Raw genomic sequence first — 26,136 nt, 5'->3', positions numbered from 1 at the left:
AATATCTGCCAAAACTTCCTGAGCTGTAAAACCGGAAGAGCGAAACTTCTGTACAAGAAACGACACGGAACGAGACCAGAATCGCCCAAACCCACCGGAGCAGCGGATACAGCGCCCAAATCTGACCGTAAGAGGACGGGTGACACAGGGGGCAGCGTAATGTCAGATTCCATCACCGGGCAACGTGCAGCACCCACCCTGTATATATATATATATATATACCCCTCATCAGAAGACGCCGGAGCAGATCCAGCAACAACGTCCACTGATCATACACACCGTCCTAGTGACGATCCTACGGGGGCCGACTCACACAATGCCCCCACGCCTAATCTCCAGTATATACTGTGCCTTGAAAAGTCTTCATACCCCGGGAACTTTCCCACATTTGATGAACTTTTTCATGTTACTCCCACAAACCTAAATGTATTTTATTTGGATTTTCTGCTTTATCAAAGTAACAAATATTTGTGACGTGTAAAGGAAATGATGCGGGGTTTACGGAGTCACTGTATTGTAGGTTCTCTGCTATCCCTGCTGCAGTCTTTTGGGGTCTGTCTCTCCCCCTTTCTCTGCAGTCTTTTGGGGTCTGTCTCTTCCACCTTTCTCTGCAGTCTTTTGGGGTCTGTCTCTCCACCTTTCTCTGCAGTCTTTTGGGGTCTGTCTCTCCCACCTTTCTCTGCAGTCTTTTGGGGTTGTCTCTCCACTTTTCTCTGCAGTCAGTCTTTTGGGGTCTGTCTCTCCCACCCACCTTTCTCTGCAGTCTTTTGGGGTCTGTCTCCCACCTTTGTCTTCAGATTTTGGGGTCTGTCCAATTTTCTTTGCAGTTTTTGGGGTCTGTCTCTCCTGCTTTCTCTGCAGTCTTTTGGAGTCTGTCTCCCACATTTCTCTGCAGTCGTTTGGGGTCTGTCTCCCACCTTTCTCTGCAGTCTTTTGAGGTCTGTCTCTCCTACCTTTCTCTGCAGTCTTTTGGGGTCTGTCTCTCCTACCTTTCTCTGCAGTCTATTAGGGTCTGTCTCTCCAGCTTTCTCTGCAGTCTTTTAGGGTCTGTCTCTTCCACCTTTCACTGCAGTCTTTTGAGGTCTGTCTCTCCACCTTTCTCTGCAGTCTTTTGGGGTCTGTCTCTCCCACCTTTCTCTGCAGTCTTTTGGGGTTGTCTCTCCACTTTTCTCTGCAGTCAGTCTTTTGGGGTCTGTCTCTCCCACCCACCTTTCTCTGCAGTCTTTTGGGGTCTGTCTCCCACCTTTGTCTTCAGATTTTGGGGTCTGTCCAATTTTCTTTGCAGTTTTTGGGGTCTGTCTCTCCTGCTTTCTCTGCAGTCTTTTGGAGTCTGTCTCCCACATTTCTCTGCAGTCGTTTGGGGTCTGTCTCCCACCTTTCTCTGCAGTCTTTTGAGGTCTGTCTCTCCTACCTTTCTCTGCAGTCTTTTGGGGTCTGTCTCTCCTACCTTTCTCTGCAGTCTATTAGGGTCTGTCTCTCCAGCTTTCTCTGCAGTCTTTTAGGGTCTGTCTCTCCAGCTTTCTCTGCAGTCTTTTGGGGTCTGTCTCTCCAATTTTCTCTGCAGTCTTTTGGGGTCTGTCTCTCCCACCTTTCTCTGCAGTCTTTTGGGGTCTGTCTCTCCCACCTTTCTCTGCAGTCTTTTGGGGTCTGTCTCTCCACCTTTCTCTGCAGTCTTTTGGGGTCTGTCTCTCCCACCTTTCTCTGCAGTCTTTTGGGGTTGTCTCTCCACTTTTCTCTGCAGTCAGTCTTTTGGGGTCTGTCTCTCCAGCTTTCTCTGCAGTCTTTTGGGGTCTGTCTCTCCCACCTTTCTCTGCAGTCTTTTGGGGTCGTTCTCTCCTACCTTTCTCTGCAGTCTTTTAGGGTCTGTCTCTCCCACCTTTCTCTGCAGTCTTTTGGGGTCTGTCTCTCCTACCTTTCTCTGCAGTCTTTTGGGGTCTGTCTCTCCCACCTTTCTCTGCAGTCTTTTAGGGTCTGTCTCTCCTACCTTTCTCTGCAGTCTTTTGGGGTCTGTCTCTCCATCTTTTTCTGCAGTCTTTTGGGGTCTGTCTCTCCCACCTTTCTCTGCAGTCTTTTAGGGTCTGTCTCTCCTACCTTTCTCTGCAGTCTTTTGGGGTCTGTCTCTCCTACCTTTCTCTGCAGTCTTTTGGGGTCTGTCTCTCCACCTTTCTCTGCAGTCTTTTTGGGTCTGTCTCTCCAGCTTTCTCTGCAGTCTTTTGGGGTCTGTCTCTCCCACCTTTCTCTGCAGTCTTTTGGGGTCTGTCTCTCCTACCTTTCTCTGCAGTCTTTTGGGGTCTGTCTCTCCATCTTTCTCTGCAGTCTTTTGGGGTCTTTCTCTGCAGTCTTTTGGGGTTTGTCTCTCCCCCTTTCTCTGCAGTCTTTTGGGGTTTGTCTCTCCCACCCACCTTTCTCTGCAGTCTTTTGGGGTCTGTCTCTCCCCCTTTCTCTGCAGTCTTTTGAGGTCTGTCTCTCCTACCTTTCTCTGCAGTCTTTTGAGGTCTGTCTCTCCCCCTTTCTCTGCAGTCTTTTGAGGTCTGTCTCTCCCCCTTTCTCTGCAGTCTTTTGGGGTCGTTCTCTCCTACCTTTCTCTGCAGTCTTTTAGGGTCTGTCTCTCCCACCTTTCTCTGCAGTCTTTTGGGGCTGTCTCTCCACTTTTATCTGCAGTCTTTTGGGGTCTGTCTCTCCTACCTTTCTCTGCAGTCTTTTGGGGTCTGTCTCTCCCACCTTTCTCTGCAGTCTTTTGGGGTCTGTCTCTCCATCTTTCTCTGCAGTCTTTTGGGGTCTTTCTCTCCCACCTTTCTCTGCAGTCTTTTGGGGTCTGTCTCTCCCCCTTTCTCTGCAGTCTTTTGGGGTTTGTCTCTCCCACCTTTCTCTGCAGTCTTTTGGGGTCTGTCTCTCCCACCCACCTTTCTCTGCAGTCTTTTGGGGTCTGTCTCTCCCCCTTTCTCTGCAGTCTTTTGAGGTCTGTCTCTCCCCCTTTCTCTGCAGTCTTTTGAGGTCTGTCTCTCCCCCTTTCTCTGCAGTCTTTTGGGGTCTGTCTCTCCCACCTTTCACTGCAGTCTTTTGAGGTCTGTCTCTCCACCTTTCTCTGCAGTCTTTTCGGGTCTGTCTCTCCAGCTTTATCTGCCATCTTTTGGGGTCCATCTCTCCCACCTTTCTCTGCAGTCTTTTGGGGTCTGTCTCTCCCCCTTTCTCTGCAGTCTTTTGGGGTCTGTCTCTTCACCTTTCTCTGCAGTCTTTTAGGGTCTGTCTCTCCTACCTTTCTCTGCAGTCTTTTAGGGTCTGTCTCTCCCACCTTTCTCTGCAGTCTTTTAGGGTCTGTCTCTCCTACCTTTCTCTGCAGTCTTTTGGGGTCTGTCTCTCCTACCTTTCTCTGCAGTCTTTTAGGGTCTGTCTCTCCTACCTTTCTCTGCAGTCTTTTGGGGTCTGTCTCTCCCACCTTTCTCTGCAGTCTTTTGGGGTCTGTCTCTCCATCTTTCTCTGCAGTCTTTTGGGGTCTTTCTCTGCAGTCTTTTGGGGTTTGTCTCTCCCCCTTTCTCTGCAGTCTTTTGGGGTTTGTCTCTCCCACCCACCTTTCTCTGCAGTCTTTTGGGGTCTGTCTCTCCCCCTTTCTCTGCAGTCTTTTGAGGTCTGTCTCTCCTACCTTTCTCTGCAGTCTTTTGAGGTCTGTCTCTCCCCCTTTCTCTGCAGTCTTTTGAGGTCTGTCTCTCCCCCTTTCTCTGCAGTCTTTTGGGGTCGTTCTCTCCTACCTTTCTCTGCAGTCTTTTAGGGTCTGTCTCTCCCACCTTTCTCTGCAGTCTTTTGGGGCTGTCTCTCCACTTTTATCTGCAGTCTTTTGGGGTCTGTCTCTCCTACCTTTCTCTGCAGTCTTTTGGGGTCTGTCTCTCCCACCTTTCTCTGCAGTCTTTTGGGGTCTGTCTCTCCATCTTTCTCTGCAGTCTTTTGGGGTCTTTCTCTCCCACCTTTCTCTGCAGTCTTTTGGGGTCTGTCTCTCCCCCTTTCTCTGCAGTCTTTTGGGGTTTGTCTCTCCCACCTTTCTCTGCAGTCTTTTGGGGTCTGTCTCTCCCACCCACCTTTCTCTGCAGTCTTTTGGGGTCTGTCTCTCCCCCTTTCTCTGCAGTCTTTTGAGGTCTGTCTCTCCCCCTTTCTCTGCAGTCTTTTGAGGTCTGTCTCTCCCCCTTTCTCTGCAGTCTTTTGGGGTCTGTCTCTCCCACCTTTCACTGCAGTCTTTTGAGGTCTGTCTCTCCACCTTTCTCTGCAGTCTTTTCGGGTCTGTCTCTCCAGCTTTATCTGCCATCTTTTGGGGTCCATCTCTCCCACCTTTCTCTGCAGTCTTTTGGGGTCTGTCTCTCCCCCTTTCTCTGCAGTCTTTTGGGGTCTGTCTCTTCACCTTTCTCTGCAGTCTTTTAGGGTCTGTCTCTCCTACCTTTCTCTGCAGTCTTTTAGGGTCTGTCTCTCCCACCTTTCTCTGCAGTCTTTTAGGGTCTGTCTCTCCTACCTTTCTCTGCAGTCTTTTGGGGTCTGTCTCTCCTACCTTTCTCTGCAGTCTTTTAGGGTCTGTCTCTCCTACCTTTCTCTGCAGTCTTTTGGGGTCTGTCTCTCCCACCTTTCTCTGCAGTCTTTTGGGGTCTGTCTCTCCTACCTTTCTCTGCAGTCTTTTAGGGTCTGTCTCTCCCACCTTTCTCTGCAGTCTTTTAGGGTCTGTCTCTCCCACCTTTCTCTGCAGTCTTTTGGGGTTTGTCTCTCCAGCTTTCTCTGCAGTCTTTTGGGGTCTGTCTCTCCTACCTTTCTCTGCAGTCTTTTAGGGTCTGTCTCTCCCACCTTTCTCTGCAGTCTTTTGGGGTCTGTCTCTCCTACCTTTCTCTGCAGTCTTTTAGGGTCTGTCTCTCCCACCTTTCTCTGCAGTCTTTTAGGGTCTGTCTCTCCCACCTTTCTCTGCAGTCTTTTGGGGTCTGTCTCTCCAGCTTTCTCTGCAGTCTTTTGGGGTCTGTCTCTCCCCCTTTCTCTGCAGTCTTTTGGGGTTTGTCTCTCCCACCTTTCTCTGCAGTCTTTTAGGGTCTGTCTCTCCCACCTTTCTCTGCAGTCTTTTGGGGTTTGTCTCTCCCACCTTTCTCTGCAGTCTTTTGGGGTCTGTCTCTCCAGCTTTCTCTGCAGTCTTTTGGGGTTTGTCTCTCCCACCTTTCTCTGCAGTCTTTTGGGGTCTGTCTCTCCCACCCACCTTTCTCTGCAGTCTTTTGGGGTCTGTCTCTCCTACCTTTCTCTGCAGTCTTTTGGGGTCTGTCTCTCCCCCTTTCTCTGCAGTCTTTTGGGGTTTGTCTCTCCCACCTTTCTCTGCAGTCTTTTGGGGTCTGTCTCTCCAGCTTTCTCTGCAGTCTTTTGGGGTCTGTCTCTCCCGCCCACCTTTCTCTGCAGTCTTTTGGGGTCTGTCTCTCCCCCTTTCTCTGCAGTCTTTTGGGGTCTGTCTCTCCCCCTTTCTCTGCAGTCTTTTGGGGTCTGTCTCTCCCACCTTTCTCTGCAGTCTTTTGGGGTCTGTCTCTCCCACCTTTCACTGCAGTCTTTTGAGGTCTGTCTCTCCACCTTTCTCTGCAGTCTTTTCGGGTCTGTCTCTCCAGCTTTATCTGCCGTCTTTTGGGGTCTGTCTCTCCCACCTTTCTCTGCAGTCTTTTGAGGTCTGTCTCTCCACCTTTCTCTGCAGTCTTTTCGGGTCTGTCTCTCCAGCTTTCTCTGCAGTCTTTTGGGGTCTGTCTCTCTCAGCTTTTCTTTGCAGTTTTTGGGGTCTGTCTCTCCACCTTTCTCTGCAGTCTTTTGGGGTCTGTCTCTCCCACCTTTCTCTGCAGTCTTTTGGGATCTGTCTCTCCCACCTTTCTCTGCAGTCTTTTGGGGTCTGTCTCTCCTACCTTTCTCTGCAGTCTTTTGGGGTCTGTCTCTCTCAGCTTTTCTTTGCAGTTTTTGGGGTCTGTCTCTCCACCTTTCTCTGCAGTCTTTTGGGGTCTGTCTCTCCCACCTTTCACTGCAGTCTTTTGAGGTCTGTCTCTCCACCTTTCTCTGCAGTCTTTTCGGGTCTGTCTCTCCAGCTTTATCTGCCGTCTTTTGGGGTCTGTCTCTCCCACCTTTCTCTGCAGTCTTTTGAGGTCTGTCTCTCCACCTTTCTCTGCAGTCTTTTCGGGTCTGTCTCTCCAGCTTTATCTGCAGTCTTTTGGGGTCTGTCTCTCCCACCTTTCTCTGCAGTCTTTTGGGGTCTGTCTCTCCCACCTTTCTCTGCAGTCTTTTGGGGTCTGTCTCTCTCAGCTTTTCTTTGCAGTTTTTGGGGTCTGTCTCCCACGTTTCTCTGCAGTCTTTTGGGGTCTGTCTCTCCACCTTTCTCTGCAGTCGTTTGGGGTCTGTCTCTCCCACCTTTCTCTGCAGTCTTTTAGGGTCTGTCTCTCCCACCTTTCTCTGCAGTCTTTTGGGGTCGTTCTCTCCTACCTTTCTCTGCAGTCTTTTAGGGTCTGTCTCTCCCACCTTTCTCTGCAGTCTTTTGGGGTTGTCTCTCCACTTTTATCTGCAGTCTTTTGGGGTCTGTCTCTCCTACCTTTCTCTGCAGTCTTTTGGGGTCTGTCTCTCCCACCTTTCTCTGCAGTCTTTTGGGGTCTGTCTCTCCCCCTTTCTCTGCAGTCTTTTGGGGTTTGTCTCTCCCACCTTTCTCTGCAGTCTTTTGGGGTCTGTCTCTCCCACCCACCTTTCTCTGCAGTCTTTTGGGGTCTGTCTCTCCCCCTTTCTCTGCAGTCTTTTGGGGTCTTTCTCTCCCACCTTTCTCTGCAGTCTTTTGGGGTCTGTCTCTCCCCCTTTCTCTGCAGTCTTTTGGGGTTTGTCTCTCCCACCTTTCTCTGCAGTCTTTTGGGGTCTGTCTCTCCCACCCACCTTTCTCTGCAGTCTTTTGGGGTCTGTCTCTCCCCCTTTCTCTGCAGTCTTTTGAGGTCTGTCTCTCCCCCTTTCTCTGCAGTCTTTTGAGGTCTGTCTCTCCCCCTTTCTCTGCAGTCTTTTGGGGTTTGTCTCTCCCACCTTTCTCTGCAGTCTTTTGGGGTCTGTCTCTCCCACCCACCTTTCTCTGCAGTCTTTTGGGGTCTGTCTCTCCCCCTTTCTCTGCAATCTTTTGGGGTCTGTCTCTCCCCCTTTCTCTGCAGTCTTTTGGGGTCTGTCTCTCCCACCTTTCTCTGCAGTCTTTTGAGGTCTGTCTCTCCACCTTTCTCTGCAGTCTTTTCGGGTCTGTCTCTCCAGCTTTCTCTGCAGTCTTTTGGGGTCTGTCTCTCTCAGCTTTTCTTTGCAGTTTTTGGGGTCTGTCTCTCCACCTTTCTCTGCAGTCTTTTGGGGTCTGTCTCTCCCACCTTTCTCTGCAGTCTTTTGGGATCTGTCTCTCCCACCTTTCTCTGCAGTCTTTTGGGGTCTGTCTCTCCTACCTTTCTCTGCAGTCTTTTGGGGTCTGTCTCTCTCAGCTTTTCTTTGCAGTTTTTGGGGTCTGTCTCTCCACCTTTCTCTGCAGTCTTTTGGGGTCTGTCTCTCCCACCTTTCACTGCAGTCTTTTGAGGTCTGTCTCTCCACCTTTCTCTGCAGTCTTTTCGGGTCTGTCTCTCCAGCTTTATCTGCCGTCTTTTGGGGTCTGTCTCTCCCACCTTTCTCTGCAGTCTTTTGAGGTCTGTCTCTCCACCTTTCTCTGCAGTCTTTTCGGGTCTGTCTCTCCAGCTTTATCTGCAGTCTTTTGGGGTCTGTCTCTCCCACCTTTCTCTGCAGTCTTTTGGGGTCTGTCTCTCCCACCTTTCTCTGCAGTCTTTTGGGGTCTGTCTCTCTCAGCTTTTCTTTGCAGTTTTTGGGGTCTGTCTCTCCACCTTTCTCTGCAGTCTTTTGGGGTCTGTCTCTCCCACCTTTCTCTGCAGTCTTTTGGGATCTGTCTCTCCCACCTTTCTCTGCAGTCTTTTGAGGTCTGTCTCTCCACCTTTCTCTGCAGTCTTTTCGGGTCTGTCTCTCCAGCTTTCTCTGCAGTCTTTTGGGGTCTGTCTCTCTCAGCTTTTCTTTGCAGTTTTTGGGGTCTGTCTCTCCACCTTTCTCTGCAGTCTTTTGGGGTCTGTCTCTCCCACCTTTCTCTGCAGTCTTTTGGGATCTGTCTCTCCCACCTTTCTCTGCAGTCTTTTGGGGTCTGTCTCTCCTACCTTTCTCTGCAGTCTTTTGGGGTCTGTCTCTCTCAGCTTTTCTTTGCAGTTTTTGGGGTCTGTCTCTCCACCTTTCTCTGCAGTCTTTTGGGGTCTGTCTCTCCCACCTTTCACTGCAGTCTTTTGAGGTCTGTCTCTCCACCTTTCTCTGCAGTCTTTTCGGGTCTGTCTCTCCAGCTTTATCTGCCGTCTTTTGGGGTCTGTCTCTCCCACCTTTCTCTGCAGTCTTTTGAGGTCTGTCTCTCCACCTTTCTCTGCAGTCTTTTCGGGTCTGTCTCTCCAGCTTTATCTGCAGTCTTTTGGGGTCTGTCTCTCCCACCTTTCTCTGCAGTCTTTTGGGGTCTGTCTCTCTCAGCTTTTCTTTGCAGTTTTTGGGGTCTGTCTCCCACGTTTCTCTGCAGTCTTTTGGGGTCTGTCTCTCCACCTTTCTCTGCAGTCGTTTGGGGTCTGTCTCTCCCACCTTTCTCTGCAGTCTTTTAGGGTCTGTCTCTCCCACCTTTCTCTGCAGTCTTTTGGGGTCGTTCTCTCCTACCTTTCTCTGCAGTCTTTTAGGGTCTGTCTCTCCCACCTTTCTCTGCAGTCTTTTGGGGTTGTCTCTCCACTTTTATCTGCAGTCTTTTGGGGTCTGTCTCTCCTACCTTTCTCTGCAGTCTTTTGGGGTCTGTCTCTCCCACCTTTCTCTGCAGTCTTTTGGGGTCTGTCTCTCCCCCTTTCTCTGCAGTCTTTTGGGGTTTGTCTCTCCCACCTTTCTCTGCAGTCTTTTGGGGTCTGTCTCTCCCACCCACCTTTCTCTGCAGTCTTTTGGGGTCTGTCTCTCCCCCTTTCTCTGCAGTCTTTTGGGGTCTTTCTCTCCCACCTTTCTCTGCAGTCTTTTGGGGTCTGTCTCTCCCCCTTTCTCTGCAGTCTTTTGGGGTTTGTCTCTCCCACCTTTCTCTGCAGTCTTTTGGGGTCTGTCTCTCCCACCCACCTTTCTCTGCAGTCTTTTGGGGTCTGTCTCTCCCCCTTTCTCTGCAGTCTTTTGAGGTCTGTCTCTCCCCCTTTCTCTGCAGTCTTTTGAGGTCTGTCTCTCCCCCTTTCTCTGCAGTCTTTTGGGGTTTGTCTCTCCCACCTTTCTCTGCAGTCTTTTGGGGTCTGTCTCTCCCACCCACCTTTCTCTGCAGTCTTTTGGGGTCTGTCTCTCCCCCTTTCTCTGCAATCTTTTGGGGTCTGTCTCTCCCCCTTTCTCTGCAGTCTTTTGGGGTCTGTCTCTCCCACCTTTCTCTGCAGTCTTTTGGGGTCTGTCTCTCCACTTTTATCTGCAGTCTTTTGGGGTCTGTCTCTCCATCTTTCTCTGCAGTCTTTTGGGGTCTTTCTCTCCCACCTTTCTCTGCAGTCTTTTGGGGTCTGTCTCTCCCCCTTTCTCTGCAGTCTTTTGGGGTTTGTCTCTCCCACCTTTCTCTGCAGTCTTTTGGGGTCTGTCTCTCCCACCCACCTTTCTCTGCAGTCTTTTGGGGTCTGTCTCTCCCCCTTTCTCTGCAGTCTTTTGAGGTCTGTCTCTCCCCCTTTCTCTGCAGTCTTTTGAGGTCTGTCTCTCCCCCTTTCTCTGCAGTCTTTTGGGGTTTGTCTCTCCCACCTTTCTCTGCAGTCTTTTGGGGTCTGTCTCTCCCACCCACCTTTCTCTGCAGTCTTTTGGGGTCTGTCTCTCCCCCTTTCTCTGCAGTCTTTTGGGGTCTGTCTCTCCCCCTTTCTCTGCAGTCTTTTGGGGTCTGTCTCTCCCACCTTTCACTGCAGTCTTTTGAGGTCTGTCTCTCCACCTTTCTCTGCAGTCTTTTCGGGTCTGTCTCTCCAGCTTTATCTGCCATCTTTTGGGGTCTGTCTCCCACCTTTCTCTGCAGTCTTTTGGGGTCTGTCTCTCCTACCTTTCTCTGCAGTCTTTTAGGGTCTGTCTCTCCCACCTTTCTCTGCAGTCTTTTAGGGTCTGTCTCTCCAGCTTTCTCTGCAGTCTTTTGGGGTTTGTCTCTCCCACCTTTCTCTGCAGTCTTTTGGGGTCTGTCTCTCCAGCTTTCTCTGCAGTCTTTTGGGGTCTGTCTCTCCCCCTTTCTCTGCAGTCTTTTGGGGTCTGTCTCTCCCACCCACCTTTCTCTGCAGTCTTTTGGGGTCTGTCTCTCCCCCTTTCTCTGCAGTCTTTTGGGGTTTGTCTCTCCAGCTTTCTCTGCAGTCTTTTGGGGTCTGTCTCTCCCGCCCACCTTTCTCTGCAGTCTTTTGGGGTCTGTCTCTCCCCCTTTCTCTGCAGTCTTTTGGGGTCTGTCTCTCCCCCTTTCTCTGCAGTCTTTTGGGGTCTGTCTCTCCCACCTTTCTCTGCAGTCTTTTGGGGTCTGTCTCTCCCACCTTTCACTGCAGTCTTTTGAGGTCTGTCTCTCCACCTTTCTCTGCAGTCTTTTCGGGTCTGTCTCTCCAGCTTTATCTGCAGTCTTTTGGGGTCTGTCTCTCCCACCTTTCTCTGCAGTCTTTTGGGGTATGTCTCTCTCAGCTTTTCTTTGCAGTTTTTGGGGTCTGTCTCCCACGTTTCTCTGCAGTCTTTTGGGGTCTGTCTCTCCAATTTTCTCTGTAGTCTTTTGGGATCTGTCTCTCCACCTTTCTCTGCAGTCGTTTGGGGTCTGTCTCTCCCACCTTTCTCTGCAGTCTTTTAGGGTCTGTCTCTCCCACCTTTCTCTGCAGTTGTTTGGGGTCTGTCTCTCCCACCTTTCTCTGCAGTCTTTTGAGGTCTGTCTCTAAAATTTTCTCTGTAGTCTTTTGGGGTCTGTCTCTCCACCTTTCTCTGCAGTCTTTTAGGGTCTGTCTCTCCCACCTTTCTCTGTAGTCTTTTGAGGTCTGTCTCTCCTACCTTTCTCTGCCGTCTTTTGGGGTCTGTCTCTCCAATTTTCTCTGTAGTCTTTTGGGGTTTGTCTCTCCAGCTTTTTCTGCAGTCTTTTGGGGTCTGTCTCCCACCTTTCTCTTCAGATTTTGGGGTCTGTCTCTCCAATTTTCTCTGCAGTTTTTGGGGTCTGTCTCCCACCTTTCTCTGCAGTCTTTTGGGGGTCTGTCTCCCACCTTTCTCTGCAGTCTTTTGGGGTCTGTCTCCCACCTTTCTCTGCAGTCTTTTTGGGGTCTGTCTCTCCACCTTTCTCTGCAGTCGTTTGGGATCTGTCTCTCCCACCTTTCTCTGCAGTCTTTTCGGGCCTGTCTCTCCAGCTTTCTCTGCAGTCTTTTGGGGTCTGTCTCTCCAGCTTTGCACATCTACAGGTGACATTTTGCTCCTTCTTCTTTGCCCCCTCGCTCTCGCTCAGTGACATTGGGTGGATTCATCTGTGATCAGTGATTTTCACGTCTTGTCACAGATTCTCTGGGATTTGTGTCTGGATGGTGACTGCGCCGTTCACACACATGAATATGTTCAGATTTAAACCCCCCATTGTAGCTCTGGCAGGATCTTGGGGGTCGTTGTGCTGCTGGAAGGTAAGCTTACTCTCCAGTCTCAAGTCTTTTCCATCCTCTAACAGGTTTTCCTCCAGGATTGCGATGCATTTAGCTCCATCCATCTTCCCATCAACTCTGACCAGCTTCCCTGCCCGTGCTGAAGTAAAGTCTCCCCACAGTATGATGCTGCCACCACCATGTGTGACGGTGGGGATGGTATTTTCAGTGTGATTTGCAGTTTCAGCTTTCCGCCACACAGTGTTTTGAATTTTAACCCATAAAGTTCTCCTTTGGTCTCATCTGACCAGAGCCCCTTCCTCCACATGCTCATTATGTCCCCTACATGACTTTTTGCAAACTGCAAATGTTTCTTCTAATTGCTTTCAAAAATGTATTTCATCTTGCCAATCTAATCTATAAAGCTCAAGTGTGTGTGTATGTGTGTATGTCTAGGATTGGCATCCGCACCGTCGCAGCTACAGCCACAAAATTTGGCACAGTCACACGTCTGGACCCCGAGAGCGTCCTAAGCTATGTTGTGAGGTCAAATTTTAACCCCGCACATTCCAATTCACCAAACAATTTTGCCCCTATCTGCATAATGGGGAAAAAGTGTGTGTGTATCAAGCCCCGCCCCTCATTATGATGTCATAATGGTTGCCATGGCGACGCTGATGTCATCATAGGTTGCAAGCCCTGCCACTCACTATGATGTCATAATGGTTGACTATGGGATGGATGGACGATGTGTGATGGGTATATAGGCATGGGACTATGGGATGGAGGATGTGTGATGGGTATATGGGCACGGGACTATGGGATGGAGGATGTGATGTGTGATGGGTATATGGGAACTCGACTATGGGATGGAGGATGTGTGATGGGTATATGGGCACGGGACTATGGGATGGAGGATGTGATGTGTGATGGGTATATGGGAACTCGACTATGGGATGGAGGATGTGTGATGGGTATATGGGCACGGGACTATGGGATGGAGGATGTGATGTGTGATGGGTATATGGGAACTCGACTATGGGATGGCGAATATGTATGATGGGTATATGGGCACTGCACTATGGGATGGAGGATATGTATGATGGGTATATGGGCACGGGACTATGGGATGGAGGATGTGTGATGGGTATATGGGCACGGGACTATGGGATGGAGGATGTGTGATGGGTATATGGGCACTGGACTATGGGATGGAGGATATGTATGATGGGTATATGGGCACGGGACTATGGGATGGAGGATGTGTGATGGTATATGGACATTGGACTATGGGATGGAGGATATGTATGATGGGTATATGGGCACGGGACTATGGGATGGAGGATGTGTGACGGGTATATGGGCACGGGACTATGGGATGGAGGATATGTATGATGGGTATATGGGCACGGGACTATGGGATGGAGGATGTGTGATGGGTATATGGGCACTTGACTATGGGATGGAGGATATGTATGATGGGGATATGGGCACTGGCCTATGGGATGGTGGATATGTATGATGGGTATATGGGCACTGAACTATGGGATGGAGGATGTGTGATGGGTATATGGGCACGGGACTATGGGATGGAGGATGTGTGATGGGTATATGGGCACGGGACTATGGGATGGAGGATGTGTGATGGGTATATGGGCACGGGACTATGGGATGGAGGATGTGTGATGGGTATATGGGCATGGGACTATGGGATGGAGGATATGTGATGGTATATGGGCACTCGACTATGGGATGGAGGATATGTATGATGGGGATATGGGCACGGGACTATGGGATGGTGGATATGTATTATGGGTATATGGGCACGGGACTATGGGATGGAGGATATGTATGATGGGTATATGGGCACGGGACTATGGGATGGAGGATGTGTGATGGGTATATGGGCACTCGACTATGGGATGGTGGATATGTATGATGGGTATATGGGCACGGGACTATGGGATGGAGGATATGTATGATGGGTATATGGGCACGGGACTATGGGATGGAGGATATGTATGACGGGTATATGGGCACTGGACTATGGGATGGAGGATATGTATGATGGCTATATATGGGCACGGGACTATGGGATGGAGGATGTGTGATGGGTATATGGGCACTCGACTATGGGATGGAGGATATGTATGATGGGGATATGGGCACGGGCCTATGGGGTGGAGGATATGTATGATGGGTATATGGGCACGGGACTATGGGATGGAGGATGTGTGATGGGTATATGGGCACTCGACTATGGGATGGAGGATATGTATGATGGGTATATGGGCACGGGACTATGGGATGGAGGATGTGTGATGGGTATATGGGCACTCGACTATGGGATGGTGGATATGTATGATGGGTATATGGGCACGGGACTATGGGATCGTGGATATGTATGATGGGTATATGGGCACGGGACTATGGGATGGAGGATGTGTGATGGGTATATGGGCATGGGACTATGGGATGGAGGATATGTATGACGGGTATATGGGCACGGGACTATGGGATGGAGGATGTATGATGGGTATATGGGCACGGGACTATGGGATTGTGGATATGTATGATGGGTATATGGGCACGGGACTATGGGATGGAGGATGTGTGATGGGTATATGGGCATGGGACTATGGGATGGAGGATGTGTGATGGGTATTAGGGCACTGGACTGGACTATGGGATGGAGGATATGTATGATGGGGATATGGGCATGGGACTATGGGATGGTGGATATGTATGATGGGTATATGGGCACGGGACTATGGGATGGAGGATAATTATAATTTGCTATTACTAACCACAGTTAGTCACTATGCCCGGGCAGCGCCGGGCTCTTCAGCTAGTTCTCCATAAAGACCAGATTTGTGGATTATATGACTCATAGTCGTCCTGTGGGCAGATTCTCCCCAGTGAGCTGTGGATCTCTGCAGCTCCTCCAAAGTCACAATTGGCCTCCTGGCTTCTTCTCTAATTAATGCTCTCCTTGCTTGGGATGTCAGGATAGACGGACGGCCATGTTGTGACAGGTTTGCAGTTTTGCCATACTCCTATTTTTGGATGATGGATTGAACAATGCTCTGTGAGATGTTCAGAGCTTGGGTTATTTTTTTATAACCTAATCCTGCTTTCCTCTTCTTCACAGCTTTATCCCTGACCTGTCTGGTGAGCTCCTTGGTTTCCATGATGCTGTTTGATTCCTAACATTCTCACACAAACCTCTGAGGCCTTCACAGAAGAGCGGTAGTTATACTGAGAATGAATCACCCATGTAGGACACAATGTATGTACTAATAATGTGACTTCTAGAGGAAAACAGTCACTCAGGATTTTTTTTTAGGGGCATCAGACTACAGGGGGCTGAATACAAATGCACCTCACAATTTTCAGATGTCTATTTGTAAAATAATTATAAAACCTGTATCATTTTCTTTACACATCACTAATATTAGTTACTTTGTGTTGGATTATCACATATTTAAGTTTGTGGGAGTAATGTGAAGAAATCTGGAAAAGTTCACGGGATATGAAGACTTCTTCATGGCTCTGTAATCTGCCCCTTCCAAACATCTCTGCCCTAATCTCCTAATCTTTCCAGACCTGGTACAGGATCTCACTGCTTCAGTACAGATTTTTCTCTCGTGACCTGGTCTCTCAGGTTGTGAGTTTGTAGATTGTGGTTTTATTTATTTGTCTCCATAGATCTCTCTGTAGAATGTATTACGTGATGAACCTTCTGTTTGTCGCCTCCGTGTCTTTGTGTCTGGACTTTGCAGGGATAATTACAGGTGAGAATGTGATCAGTATTTTTTACTATTTCTTTTTATGTTCGTTGCTCTGGGCATCGGCTTAAAGGGGTTCTCTGAGAATGAGATAAAATAAAGTCCCTGGCATAATCATCCTGCAGCCCCTCCTAGTCACGTGTCAGTACCGGCTGCAGACTGAAGACATACAGCTCCCGAGACCTGGGTGTCAGTTTACAAGAGCGGTATCTGACATACCTAAGTCTGTGGCTGGGAGGATGAATGTGATATGTAACGAAATATATCTGTTCCTAACTGAGCACACCACACTGAGGGTCATCTCCAGCTTCATCTTCCGAAATCTTTATTTTCTTTTCAGCGGGATGCAGTCAGTCTCTGTGCACTGATATAAAGCTTCCAGACTGACAGAGAGTAGGCGGATGAAGCTTACGATCTCCTCTTAGAGCAACGTGGGTTAAAACATATTTCTTCCCATATCACAGCCGTGCTCCTCACACGGTATGAGGGATATAGGTCTTGTCAGTTGACACACACGTCTCCAGAGCTGTACGCCTTCAGCCTGCCGCTGTTCTGACACCAGACTAGGAGGGGCTGCAGTTTGAATTATAAAATAGATTCCATTTAATCTAATTTTTGGAGAACTCCTTTAAGCACTATTGTATCAGCCTTAAAGATTGCTATAGGGAGTCAAGCTGGTGGACCAAGTCTGGCCCAAGAGGGCACCAGCCAGGGTCAGGACATTGTGTATATCTACAGGGTATGGGAAGCATTGTTGTCAGATACCTGGCTTTGTCTTTGTGTCCAATAAGTTATATCTTCCATAACGGGTAAATATTTATTCTCAGAGGGGCCCCAATCCAACTCTTGCTATAGGGTCCGGTCGTGCTAGGTCTTCCCTTGGCTGTGGGGTGTTATTATAGCCGGTATCACACACTGAATGTTGTAGCACCAGATTCTGACATAGAGCCGGGTCCTGATCTTATCCTGCAGATAGTTATGAAGAAGATGGAGACCAGACTTCTGGACAGACAAGTTGGAAGAAAAGCAAGAAAAATGCAGGAAGACAAACAACGAAGGAAAAGTTCAGCTTCCTGACACCGGTAAAGTAATGTGTGACCTGTAAGGCTAAGTGCACACGTACCAGAAAATTTCTGCTCAAAAACCTGACGCCCTTCCCTGAAACCGCGCCTTTTTTGTCTTTGCGTTTTCGTCGCAGTTTTTGCACGGTTTTGATGCGTTTTTTTCCGGCGCGTTTTCAAAACGCATTGAACTAGCCAGAAACGCGGAAAAAAACACGAAATTAATGAGCATGCTGCGTTTTTTACCGCAATGCGGTTTTTTTTCGCGGTAAAAAACGCATTAATGTGCACAAAAAAGTGCTAAATGCATAGAAATGAATGGGATGCTTCTTTTTCGCGTTTTTCCCGCGGATTTTTTGGCAAATCCGCTGGAAAAACCGCGAAACAACCGCTGTGTGTGAACACAGCCTTACGGGGACAACTTGTATGAGCTTCGTCCAAGGCATCAGAAGTCTACAGCCAAAATACAAAATGAAGTCAGAGGATTCAGACCCTACACAATCCATACCTGCACTATAGCTTTTAGTGGCTTAATTGCAAAAAAAATATGTATTTTATCTGCCAATGATGGAGCTTCGGTGAGACCTTGGTGTGGCCAAGACCTCAATGCACCATAATGTAGCGCCCCCAGGAGTATGGTCGCCACAGTGGCATTACCTTCCTCCTAGGGAGTGTGATGTCAAGCTTGGAAGCAATAAAGGGTCTCTCTGGCAGTTAAATACAACACACAACACAGCTCCCACTCCTGGCCAGCAGAGGGAGCTCTGAACCCAAAACTGGGGGGCGACCCAATTACACCACCTCAAGTTGCTTACTGAGCATTGTCTTATCTATCTCTGCAGCCTTGTTAACACCGAGGTAACATAATGTACAGCAACGGACACAGAAGGGACTCTGGGTGACCATTTTCAGAGTCCCCGTCTTCCATATGCAGGCTCAAGACTTCATGCCTGAGGCCAATGCTGCACTAACATTGAGGTACATACAGCTCAGAGAAGGGAGGCAGGCATGCACCACACATAGGGAAGGGGGATAGTAGTTGACATAGTTATGGCCTCCTCTCTCGGTGATATGGGCTGCACTTTCCATGCTTTGACTTCCATTCACTATACTTCGGCCTCTGTTCTTCATGCAATAACTTCTATTTCTAATGCTGTGGCCTCCACTTTCCATGATATGGTCTCCTATGTCTATGCTCTAGTTTCCATGCTGTATTCTTTGGCTTCTATTCTTAATGCTATGGCCTGTATTCTCCATGCTATGAGCTCCGTTAGCCATGTTATGACCTTCATTCTCCATACCATGATCTTTACTAACCATACCATGTCCTACACTCTCCATACCATGACCTTAATTCACTCTCCATATTGTGCTATGACCTCCATTCTCACTAGTAGGAACTCCACTGTCCATACCATGACATCCACTCTCCATACTATGACATCCACTCTCCATACTATGACCTCCACTCTCCATACTATGACCTCCACTGTCCATACCATGACATCCACTCTCCATACTATGACCTCCACTGTCCATACCATGACCTCCACTCTCCATACTATGACCTCCACTGTCCATACCATGACCTCCACTCTCCATACTATGACCTCCACTGTCCATACCATGACATCCACTCTCCATACTATGACCTCCACTGTCCATACCATGACCTCCACTCTCCATACTATGACCTCCACTGTCCATACCATGACATCCACTCTCCATACTATGACCTCCACTGTCCATACCATGACATCCACTCTCCATACCATGACCTCCACTGTCCATACCATGACATCCACTCTCCATACTATGACCTCCACTGTCCATACCATGACATCCACTCTCCATACCATGACCTCCACTGTCCATACCATGACATCCACTCTCCATACTATGACCTCCACTGTCCATACCATCCACTCTCCATACTATGACCTCCACTGTCCATACCATGACATCCACTCTCCATACTATGACCTCCACTGTCCATACCATGACCTCCACTCTCCATACTATGACCTCCACTGTCCATACCATGACCTCCACTCTCCATACTATGACCTCCACTGTCCATACCATGACCTCCACTCTCCATACTATGACCTCCACTGTCCATACCATGACCTCCACTCTCCATACTATGACCTCCACTGTCCATACCATGACATCCACTGTCCATACCATGACCTCCACTCTCCATACTATGACCTCCACTGTCCATACCATGACCTCCACTCTCCATACTATGACCTCCACTGTCCATACCATGACCTCCACTCTCCATACTATGACCTCCACTGTCCATACCATGACCTCCACTCTCCATACTATGACCTCCACTGTCCATACCATGACATCCACTCTCCATACTATGACCTCCACTGTCCATACCATGACATCCACTCTCCATACTATGACCTCCACTGTCCATACCATGACATCCACTCTCCATACTATGACCTCCACTGTCCATACCATGACATCCACTCTCCATACTATGACCTCCACTCTCCATACTATAACCTCCACTGTCCATACCATGACATCCACTCTCCATACTATGACCTCCACTGTCCATACCATGACATCCACTCTCCATACTATGACCTCCACTGTCCATACCATGACCTCCACTCTCCATACTATGACCTCCACTGTCCATACCATGACATCCACTCTCCATACTATGACCTCCACTGTCCATACCATGACCTCCACTCTCCATACTATGACCTCCACTGTCCATACCATGACCTCCACTCTCCATACTATGACCTCCACTGTCCATACCATGACATCCACTCTCCATACTATGACCTCCACTGTCCATACCATGACCTCCACTCTCCATACTATGACCTCCACTGTCCATACCATGACCTCCACTCTCCATACTATGACCTCCACTGTCCATACCATGACATCCACTCTCCATACTATGACCTCCACTGTCCATACCATGACATCCACTCTCCATACTATGACCTCCACTGTCCATACCATGACATCCACTCTCCATACTATGACCTCCACTGTCCATACCATGACATCCACTCTCCATACTATGACCTCCACTGTCCATACCATGACATCCACTCTCCATACTATGACCTCCACTGTCCATACCATGACCTCCACTCTCCATACTGTCCTCCACTCTCCATGCTATAACATCCACTTTCCATACTGTGACCTCCACTCTCCATACCGTGATTTCCACTCTCCATACTATGACCTCCACTGTCCATACCATGACATCCACTCTCCATACTATGACCTCCACTGTCCATACCATGACATCCACTCTCCATACTATGACCTCCACTGTCCATACCATGACATCCACTCTCCATACTATGACCTCCACTGTCCATACCATGACCTCCACTCTCCATACTGTCCTCCACTCTCCATGCTATAACATCCACTTTCCATACTGTGACCTCCACTCTCCATACCGTGATTTCCACTCTCCATACTATGGCCACCACTCTCCATACCGTGATTTCCACTCTCCATACTATGGCCACCACTATCCATACCATGACATGCCCTCTCCATGTTATGACTTCCACTCTCCATGTTATGATTTCCACTCTCCCTACTATGACTGCCACTCTCCATGCTATGTACGCCACTCTCCATGCTATATACTCCACTCTCCATATGATGATCTCAGTCATTATCCATGCTATAACCTCCACTCTTCATACCGTGGCCTTTTCTCTCTCCGTGCTATGACCTCTACTCTCTGTATCATGACCTCCATATTCCATACTATAGCCTACAGTCATTTATGGCCTTTTCTCGTGCAGTTTCCAAACTTTGGCTTTTATTCTGACTTCATGCCTTCTATTTTCCTTAATACGGCCTCTGCTGTCCATGCTGTGATTTCCACTCTCCATTCTGTGACCTGCACTCTTCATGCTTTAAATTCTATTCTCCATTATCCTGCCCTCAATTTACCATAGTATGGCCTCCTCTCCGCTGTGACCGCCACTCTTCATTGTCTTTCTCTTTAGCAAATTTGTCTTCACATGTCATCTTCTTCCTGTTCCTTGTAGATGAAGTGTAAGCATCAGATTCTGGACTTCAGCCCGAACTCATTTGATGACCAGTACATTGGATGCTCTGATCAATATGAGAACGATCTCATGCCAAAGATTTTAACTTGGGAACAATCCTTCAACTTGGCCTTTGGTTTAGCATGGCAGCGGGCGGCGGTGCAGTGGAATAAGTTGAAGAGCTCAGTGCGACTTCCTAGTGGCTTTATGGATGAGTTTGGGATAGCGATCATCGTCTACACCACAGACTGGCCGAAGGGAAGCCCAATCTATAAAGAACTCAATGAGAATGTGACTGGGGCTGGAAGGTCTAGACAGCACTACATGGAAGACTTCCATTATAAAGCTTTACACTTCTACTTGACCCGAGCCTTGCAGGTGCTGAGGAAGAATTCAAAAAGACTGACCAAGACATATAAAGTCTACAGGGGCACAGATATCTCTCTGCAGGTGTCAGAGGAGGTGGACCTGAGGTTCGGGAGATTCACTTCTTCCTCTCGGAATATAGAAGTAGCCAAAGAATATTCTGGGGGACTGTTCTTTGAGATGACAACCTGCTTTGGAGTGGACATCCATCGAATCTCCTTCTTCCCCAAGGAGCAGGAAGTTCTAATTCCGGTGGCTGAGAAATTCCGATTTGTGGAGAAAAGTGGGAATGTTTATTCTTTGGACACTACGTGTGAAATGTGCAGTCACTTCAACTGCACGTACTTAGGAGGTAAGTGTCTAAGTCCATTGAGAGAGACATATCCATGTGCGACATCCATCGTAGAGAGAAGGTACTGTAGTTATCCACTGTACAGTATCTTAGAGCAAAGCTTTGATCAGCTTTTGACTAATCACATGTCCTCTACATCTTTCAAAGGGAACAACTTACCTTGTATCTGTCAATGCAGAGACCTTTCCACCGTCCCTTACATGGTTCCAATGGAAGCTTCTACTAAACATGATTTCCTGTTAGCAAAACTTCTGACTCTGACCTCAACATTTTTCCATACTATATTTTTTTAAGCCATCATTGGAGTCCATATGACTCGCCCCCAGAGGCCGTGGGGTACTCGGTACCGGGCCCGTTGACTTCAATGGGAGATGTCACAGTGGCAGTGACCCGGTCCGTGGCCTCAGGCGGTCAATGTAAAAGGGGTAGAGTGATGGGGATAAAAGTCATTGAGATGATTCGTGACGCCACCTGTGGTTTCTGGTCAGTTTAACCAGCGCTGCAGGGTTGCTTCTCTGTTACAGATGGTGTGGTGCAGCAATGATGTTGAAGCTCCCCACAGGTGGCGCTGTAGTCCCAGGGCAGTGTAGATGAGGTTGGCAAGTGGGGAGATGATGTAAAGAAGCAGATGTAGCAGAGCCGGGTGTGAGGTGCAATAATAAGTGGAGGACACAAGGGCATGTAGTTCCAAAGCTTTACTCACAGTCTGTTGCGCATACAGGTGCCCACTTCGGTGCCATGTCCTCCGGGTCAGGGGCTCAGCCAACTCCCAGGCAAGGTAAAGTACACCTTTCCAGCACTCCTCCAACATGTGCCTTCTCTGAACGTCTCCACACTAGCGCCTAATCTGAAGTACTTGTAGTTGCGTATTAAACTCAAGTTCCTCCTTCTTGATGTTACTTAGAACTCTACTTGTACGGCAGACAGCTGTAGCCTGCTTCGGGGACTTCTTGCTGTCAAGTCCCGGCTCACTCACGTTGCTGTTGTGCCCACAAGTCTTAGGTGGGAATAAAGTGGTGACACTGGTGTGCGTGTGGGATGTGAGTGTTGGAGTGTGGTCAGGTGTCTCCACCTTACCTCAGGAGGAGGTGCAGTACCTCTGTGGCGACTGAACCCTCAGGGGCGCCACACATACATTTCTAATGACTGAAACTCACACTTTCTACTGAACTTGACTCCCACTCCGATTTCACAGTCATTGTTATCAGCCACAGTGCAATAAGTGTTATGATCACAAAAATACCGCAAGAATTGGCAAAATATACACAAATTTCATAGCATTTGTTCATAATTATCATTTGGTTCACCTTCAAAGACATGTCAAGGGGCAGTAAGGTGGCTCAGTGGTTAGCACTTTTGCTTTGCAGAATTGGGGTCCATATTTCAAATCCAACAAGGACGACATGTGCCTGGAGTTTGTATGTTCTCCCCATGTTTGCGTGGATTTCCTCTGGGTTCTCTGGTTTCCTCCCGCACTCCAAAGACATACTGATAGGGAAAAGATTGTGAGCCCCAATGGGGACAGGGATGATGTTTGTAAAGTGCTATGGAATTAATGGTGCTGTAAAAATGCGTACAAAAATAATAAGGCCGCCACTGGTGACAATAGCCCAATGAGCAGACTGGAGGAGACCATAGATCCAGAACTCTTATGGAGAACATCTGAATATTTCACACTCATTGTGAATTGTGAATTTTGTCTTTCAGATGAGAAGAGAGATTTCCCAGTGTGCAACTCTGGTAAGAAACTTATCGTTATAAATCTACTATATATGCGATCTGCATAGGTGTATTACATGTACACTGTATAGATTTACTATATCTACATTGTATAAATCTGTTACATGAGCAATGTATAGATCACACGGGGAGGGTACAGGCCTCCCGCTCATGATGGGCCTTCATCATGTTCATGTGGAAGGCCTTCTGCCGTCCCTGGGCGTGCTCCAGGGTCACAAGAGACGTTACAGCCTTGAGGTGCTGGTGGACAAAATATGGGCTCTCCCAGGGCGCCTGAAGTTGGTCCTGGGGTACGGGGACCAGTACCCACACCTTTTGACCAACCTGGTAGGTCCTCTCACAAGCATTCTGGTCGTACCATCGCTTCTGGTCGGTCTCGATTAGCCTCATATTACCGTGCACCACCTGCATCTTGTCATTGAACTCAATGACTGACAATCCAAGGGTGGCTACGTCTCCTTCCCAGACCTCTTTCACCAGAGCCATAGACCCCCGCACACTTTGCTCATACAGGAGCTCAAAGGGGGAAAACCCCATGAGGTCTGTTGAACTTCCCAGTAAGCAAATACCAGTTGCAGGAGGTATCGCTCCCAGTCGCACCTGTGGAAGTCGACCAACATCTTAAGCATCTAATTCAGGGTGCCATTGAACCGTTCACACAGGCCGTTAGCCTATAGATGGTACGGGCTGGTCCCCAGATGTTGCACCTGTATGTGCTTACAGAGGGACTACATCAGCTGCACCATGAACTGGGTCCCCAGTCGGTGAGCATTCACTGTGGAAAACCCACTCGGGAGACAATCTCCAGTAAGAAGGTGGCAACCTTGTCAGCCCGAATGGGTGACAAGGCTACCGCTTATGGGTAGCATAGTCTACTGCCATCAATACAAAGTATTTCCTGAAGCTGCGGGGATTGGCCATTGGTCCAACCAAATCCACAGCCACCCACCTGAAAGGCTCTTTAGTAATGGGCACAGTTACAAGCGAGGCTTTGGGGAGCCACCCCACCTCTGCACTCTCCGACAGGTGTCGCATGAACGTCAATAGGCAGCCACATCAGCGCCTATTCTTGGCTAGTAGAAATACTGGGCTATTCTGGCATTTGTTTTAGTGATCCCTAGATGTCCGGCCATCGGAATCTCATGTGCAATACGCAACAACTCCGCCCTGGCCCTGAGCGGATAGGGTGCCTCTGTCGGTCGTGGGTCCACACCTCCGTTGAACCATGCTGGACTGTCACTAGGTACAGCCATCATTGGTCCCAGACCACCCGCTCGAGGTCTGAGTCCGAGGGAGGCTAAGCCGCCTGCTCTTTGAGAGATTTCAGCCTGTCGTCAGTTTCCAATGCCACCTGAAACCGCTGACTGGACAAGGCCAGAATAGACGAGGCTGCCACGTCTTCTGTCAGTTCTCCGGGACCTGTCTCCTGGCTTCTATCTGACCCGGCAACCAATTGGTCAAAAGGGGAGAAGCCTTTGGCCCCTGAACGGCCCCTGGAGGAGTGATGCTACCACTGTGTGACAGTGGCCATGGCCGCTGCAACCACGGACAGTGCTTGCTTCTAATCTGCTTCCGACCAAGTCGTCAGTCCAGACTGACTAATCTGGCCATGTGACATCCCAGTTGTGGAGGAATCCTACAATGAGGCCTTACCTGGGAGCCCTACCTCTCCTGGGACAGCCCCACCCTCAATAGCATTCTCCCCATCCAGAGCAGCCTACCCCCTCTGTGACAACCTCACAGGACAACTGGCTTCAGCATACCGGCTGTCCAGACTCTAAGGCATTATTAGAGCTTACCTGATTGATCCCCCCCCAAGGGGAGAGGAACACAGTAAATCACCCACTCCCACATCTCTATTAGTAGGCGTGTTAATCACATTGAGGCTAACAGGAGTGGACATTACATTGTTTTCTGTAGGATCAGGCCTTGGGGTTTCAGTGGCCACATACTGAGACACTAGCCCCCCAAGTTTGTCCCAAGCAAAACACTTCTAACACTTACAAATATTCGAGGTTCCTCCCACCACCCGCACTCCCTTCCTGGTGTCCTAGTTAAAATACACCTTGGCGAAGAGTAGTTCTGGTTCAACTCCTCCGATCCTGGAGACAGCGAGGGTTTTCCAGGGTACCTGTGGAGACACCATGCCAGGCCGCACAAGAGTCATCTCAGTACCGGTGTCACGCAGTCCCATGGCCATGGCCTGGTCTATGGTGACGGGCTGAAAGTTGTGAAGGGCAGAATTATGACACTGTATGGCACTATTCTATATGCACTGTATGTATGTGCTCTATGACTGCCTTCTGGCCATCTGTCAGATCAGCAGTCTTCCCCATGATTGTGGAGCTACTGAAACAGACTAAGGGACCTTTATAAACACTTAGGAGCCTTTACAGGGGTTTATTGTTAATTATTCTAATTTACTGAGATAATGACTTTTGGGTTCTCATTGGCTGTAAGCCATAATCATCAACATTAACAGAAATAAACCTGTGAAATAGATCACTCTGTGTGTAATGACTCTATAGAATAGAGGAGAGTCACTTTTTGTATTGAAGAACGGAAATAAATTCACTTTTTGATGATATTCTCATTTTGTGAGAAGCTCCTGTAGATCTTTAGATTTTTGTTGTCTCTTCTTTCGAGTTCCCTGAAGTGTCGGCTCGGGCAGAATTTTCTCCGGGATCTTTCTTTCATGACCTCAGAGCAGAGGAGACTCCACTGGACCCAGGAGATCAGACTGCGGAGGAGAAGATCCACCATTACCTTCAAAGAGTAGGAGGAAACTGGGACCCAGCGAGCAAGAATTGGTCTGGATCATTAAAGATACAGTCACCCTGAAAGCTCCCAGACTATAGAAGGGGCAGCTGAGGCTGGAGACCCCCCGCACTGTGCTGAGATGAGAGCAGCGTATTGTGCGCAGCACACGGAGCAGCCGGGGCTCCGTCGCCAATCACTAATGCCGGACGGTCCGAAGCTTAAAGATGCTCAGAAAAAGACAGATAAAGGAGTTACCTACTCTATTTCAGGGGAACTCACTGACCAATTCTCAGCTAACTCATTTTTATTTGCAAAGTGCTGTGGATTATGTTGGCATTATAGAAATAAACATTACTATTATAACTGTTGTTTATTAAGGTTTTTTCA

General features: G+C 48.8%; 1 protein-coding gene across 5 annotated transcripts; it reads left to right on the top strand.

Annotated features, from left to right (window-relative positions):
* Nucleotides 1–26,112, top strand: LOC141051499 (ecto-ADP-ribosyltransferase 5-like). Of its 5 annotated transcripts, none has more exons than XM_073548429.1 (6): nt 1–127; nt 15,321–15,406; nt 16,373–16,482; nt 20,532–21,249; nt 22,957–22,989; nt 25,636–26,112. In XM_073548429.1, exons 2-6 carry the CDS (start codon nt 15,334–15,336, stop codon nt 25,641–25,643), a joined length of 942 nt encoding a protein of 313 aa, XP_073404530.1. In that variant the 5' UTR covers nt 1–127; nt 15,321–15,333; the 3' UTR covers nt 25,644–26,112. The 5 variants fall into 5 exon arrangements, with proteins under 5 accessions (XP_073404530.1, XP_073404529.1, XP_073404531.1 ...); XM_073548428.1 differs by having other exon boundaries at nt 16–127; nt 14,764–15,406; XM_073548430.1 differs by lacking the exon at nt 1–127 and adding an exon at nt 13,282–14,901.
* The last annotated feature ends 24 nt before the right edge of the window (nt 26,113–26,136 follow it).

The sequence above is a fragment of the Dendrobates tinctorius genome, unplaced genomic scaffold, assembly GCF_039654945.1.
Source record: "Dendrobates tinctorius isolate UK_male_01 unplaced genomic scaffold, ASM3965494v1 ptg000157l, whole genome shotgun sequence".
NCBI lineage: Eukaryota > Metazoa > Chordata > Amphibia > Anura > Dendrobatidae > Dendrobates > Dendrobates tinctorius.
The sequence above is the reverse complement of the archived record's forward strand: the minus strand, read 5'-3'. Positions and strand labels throughout refer to the sequence as shown.

Excerpts from the sequence above, each read along its gene's own strand:
- LOC141051499 (XM_073548429.1), top strand. The coding sequence starts at position 15,334 with ATGTATTACGTGATGAACCTTCTGTTTGTCGCCTCCGTGTCTTTGTGT. Across the intron at positions 16,483-20,531 it reads AGTTCAGCTTCCTGACACCG|ATGAAGTGTAAGCATCAGAT; the intron begins GTAAAGTAATGT and ends TGTTCCTTGTAG. Across the intron at positions 21,250-22,956 it reads CAACTGCACGTACTTAGGAG|ATGAGAAGAGAGATTTCCCA; the intron begins GTAAGTGTCTAA and ends TTTGTCTTTCAG.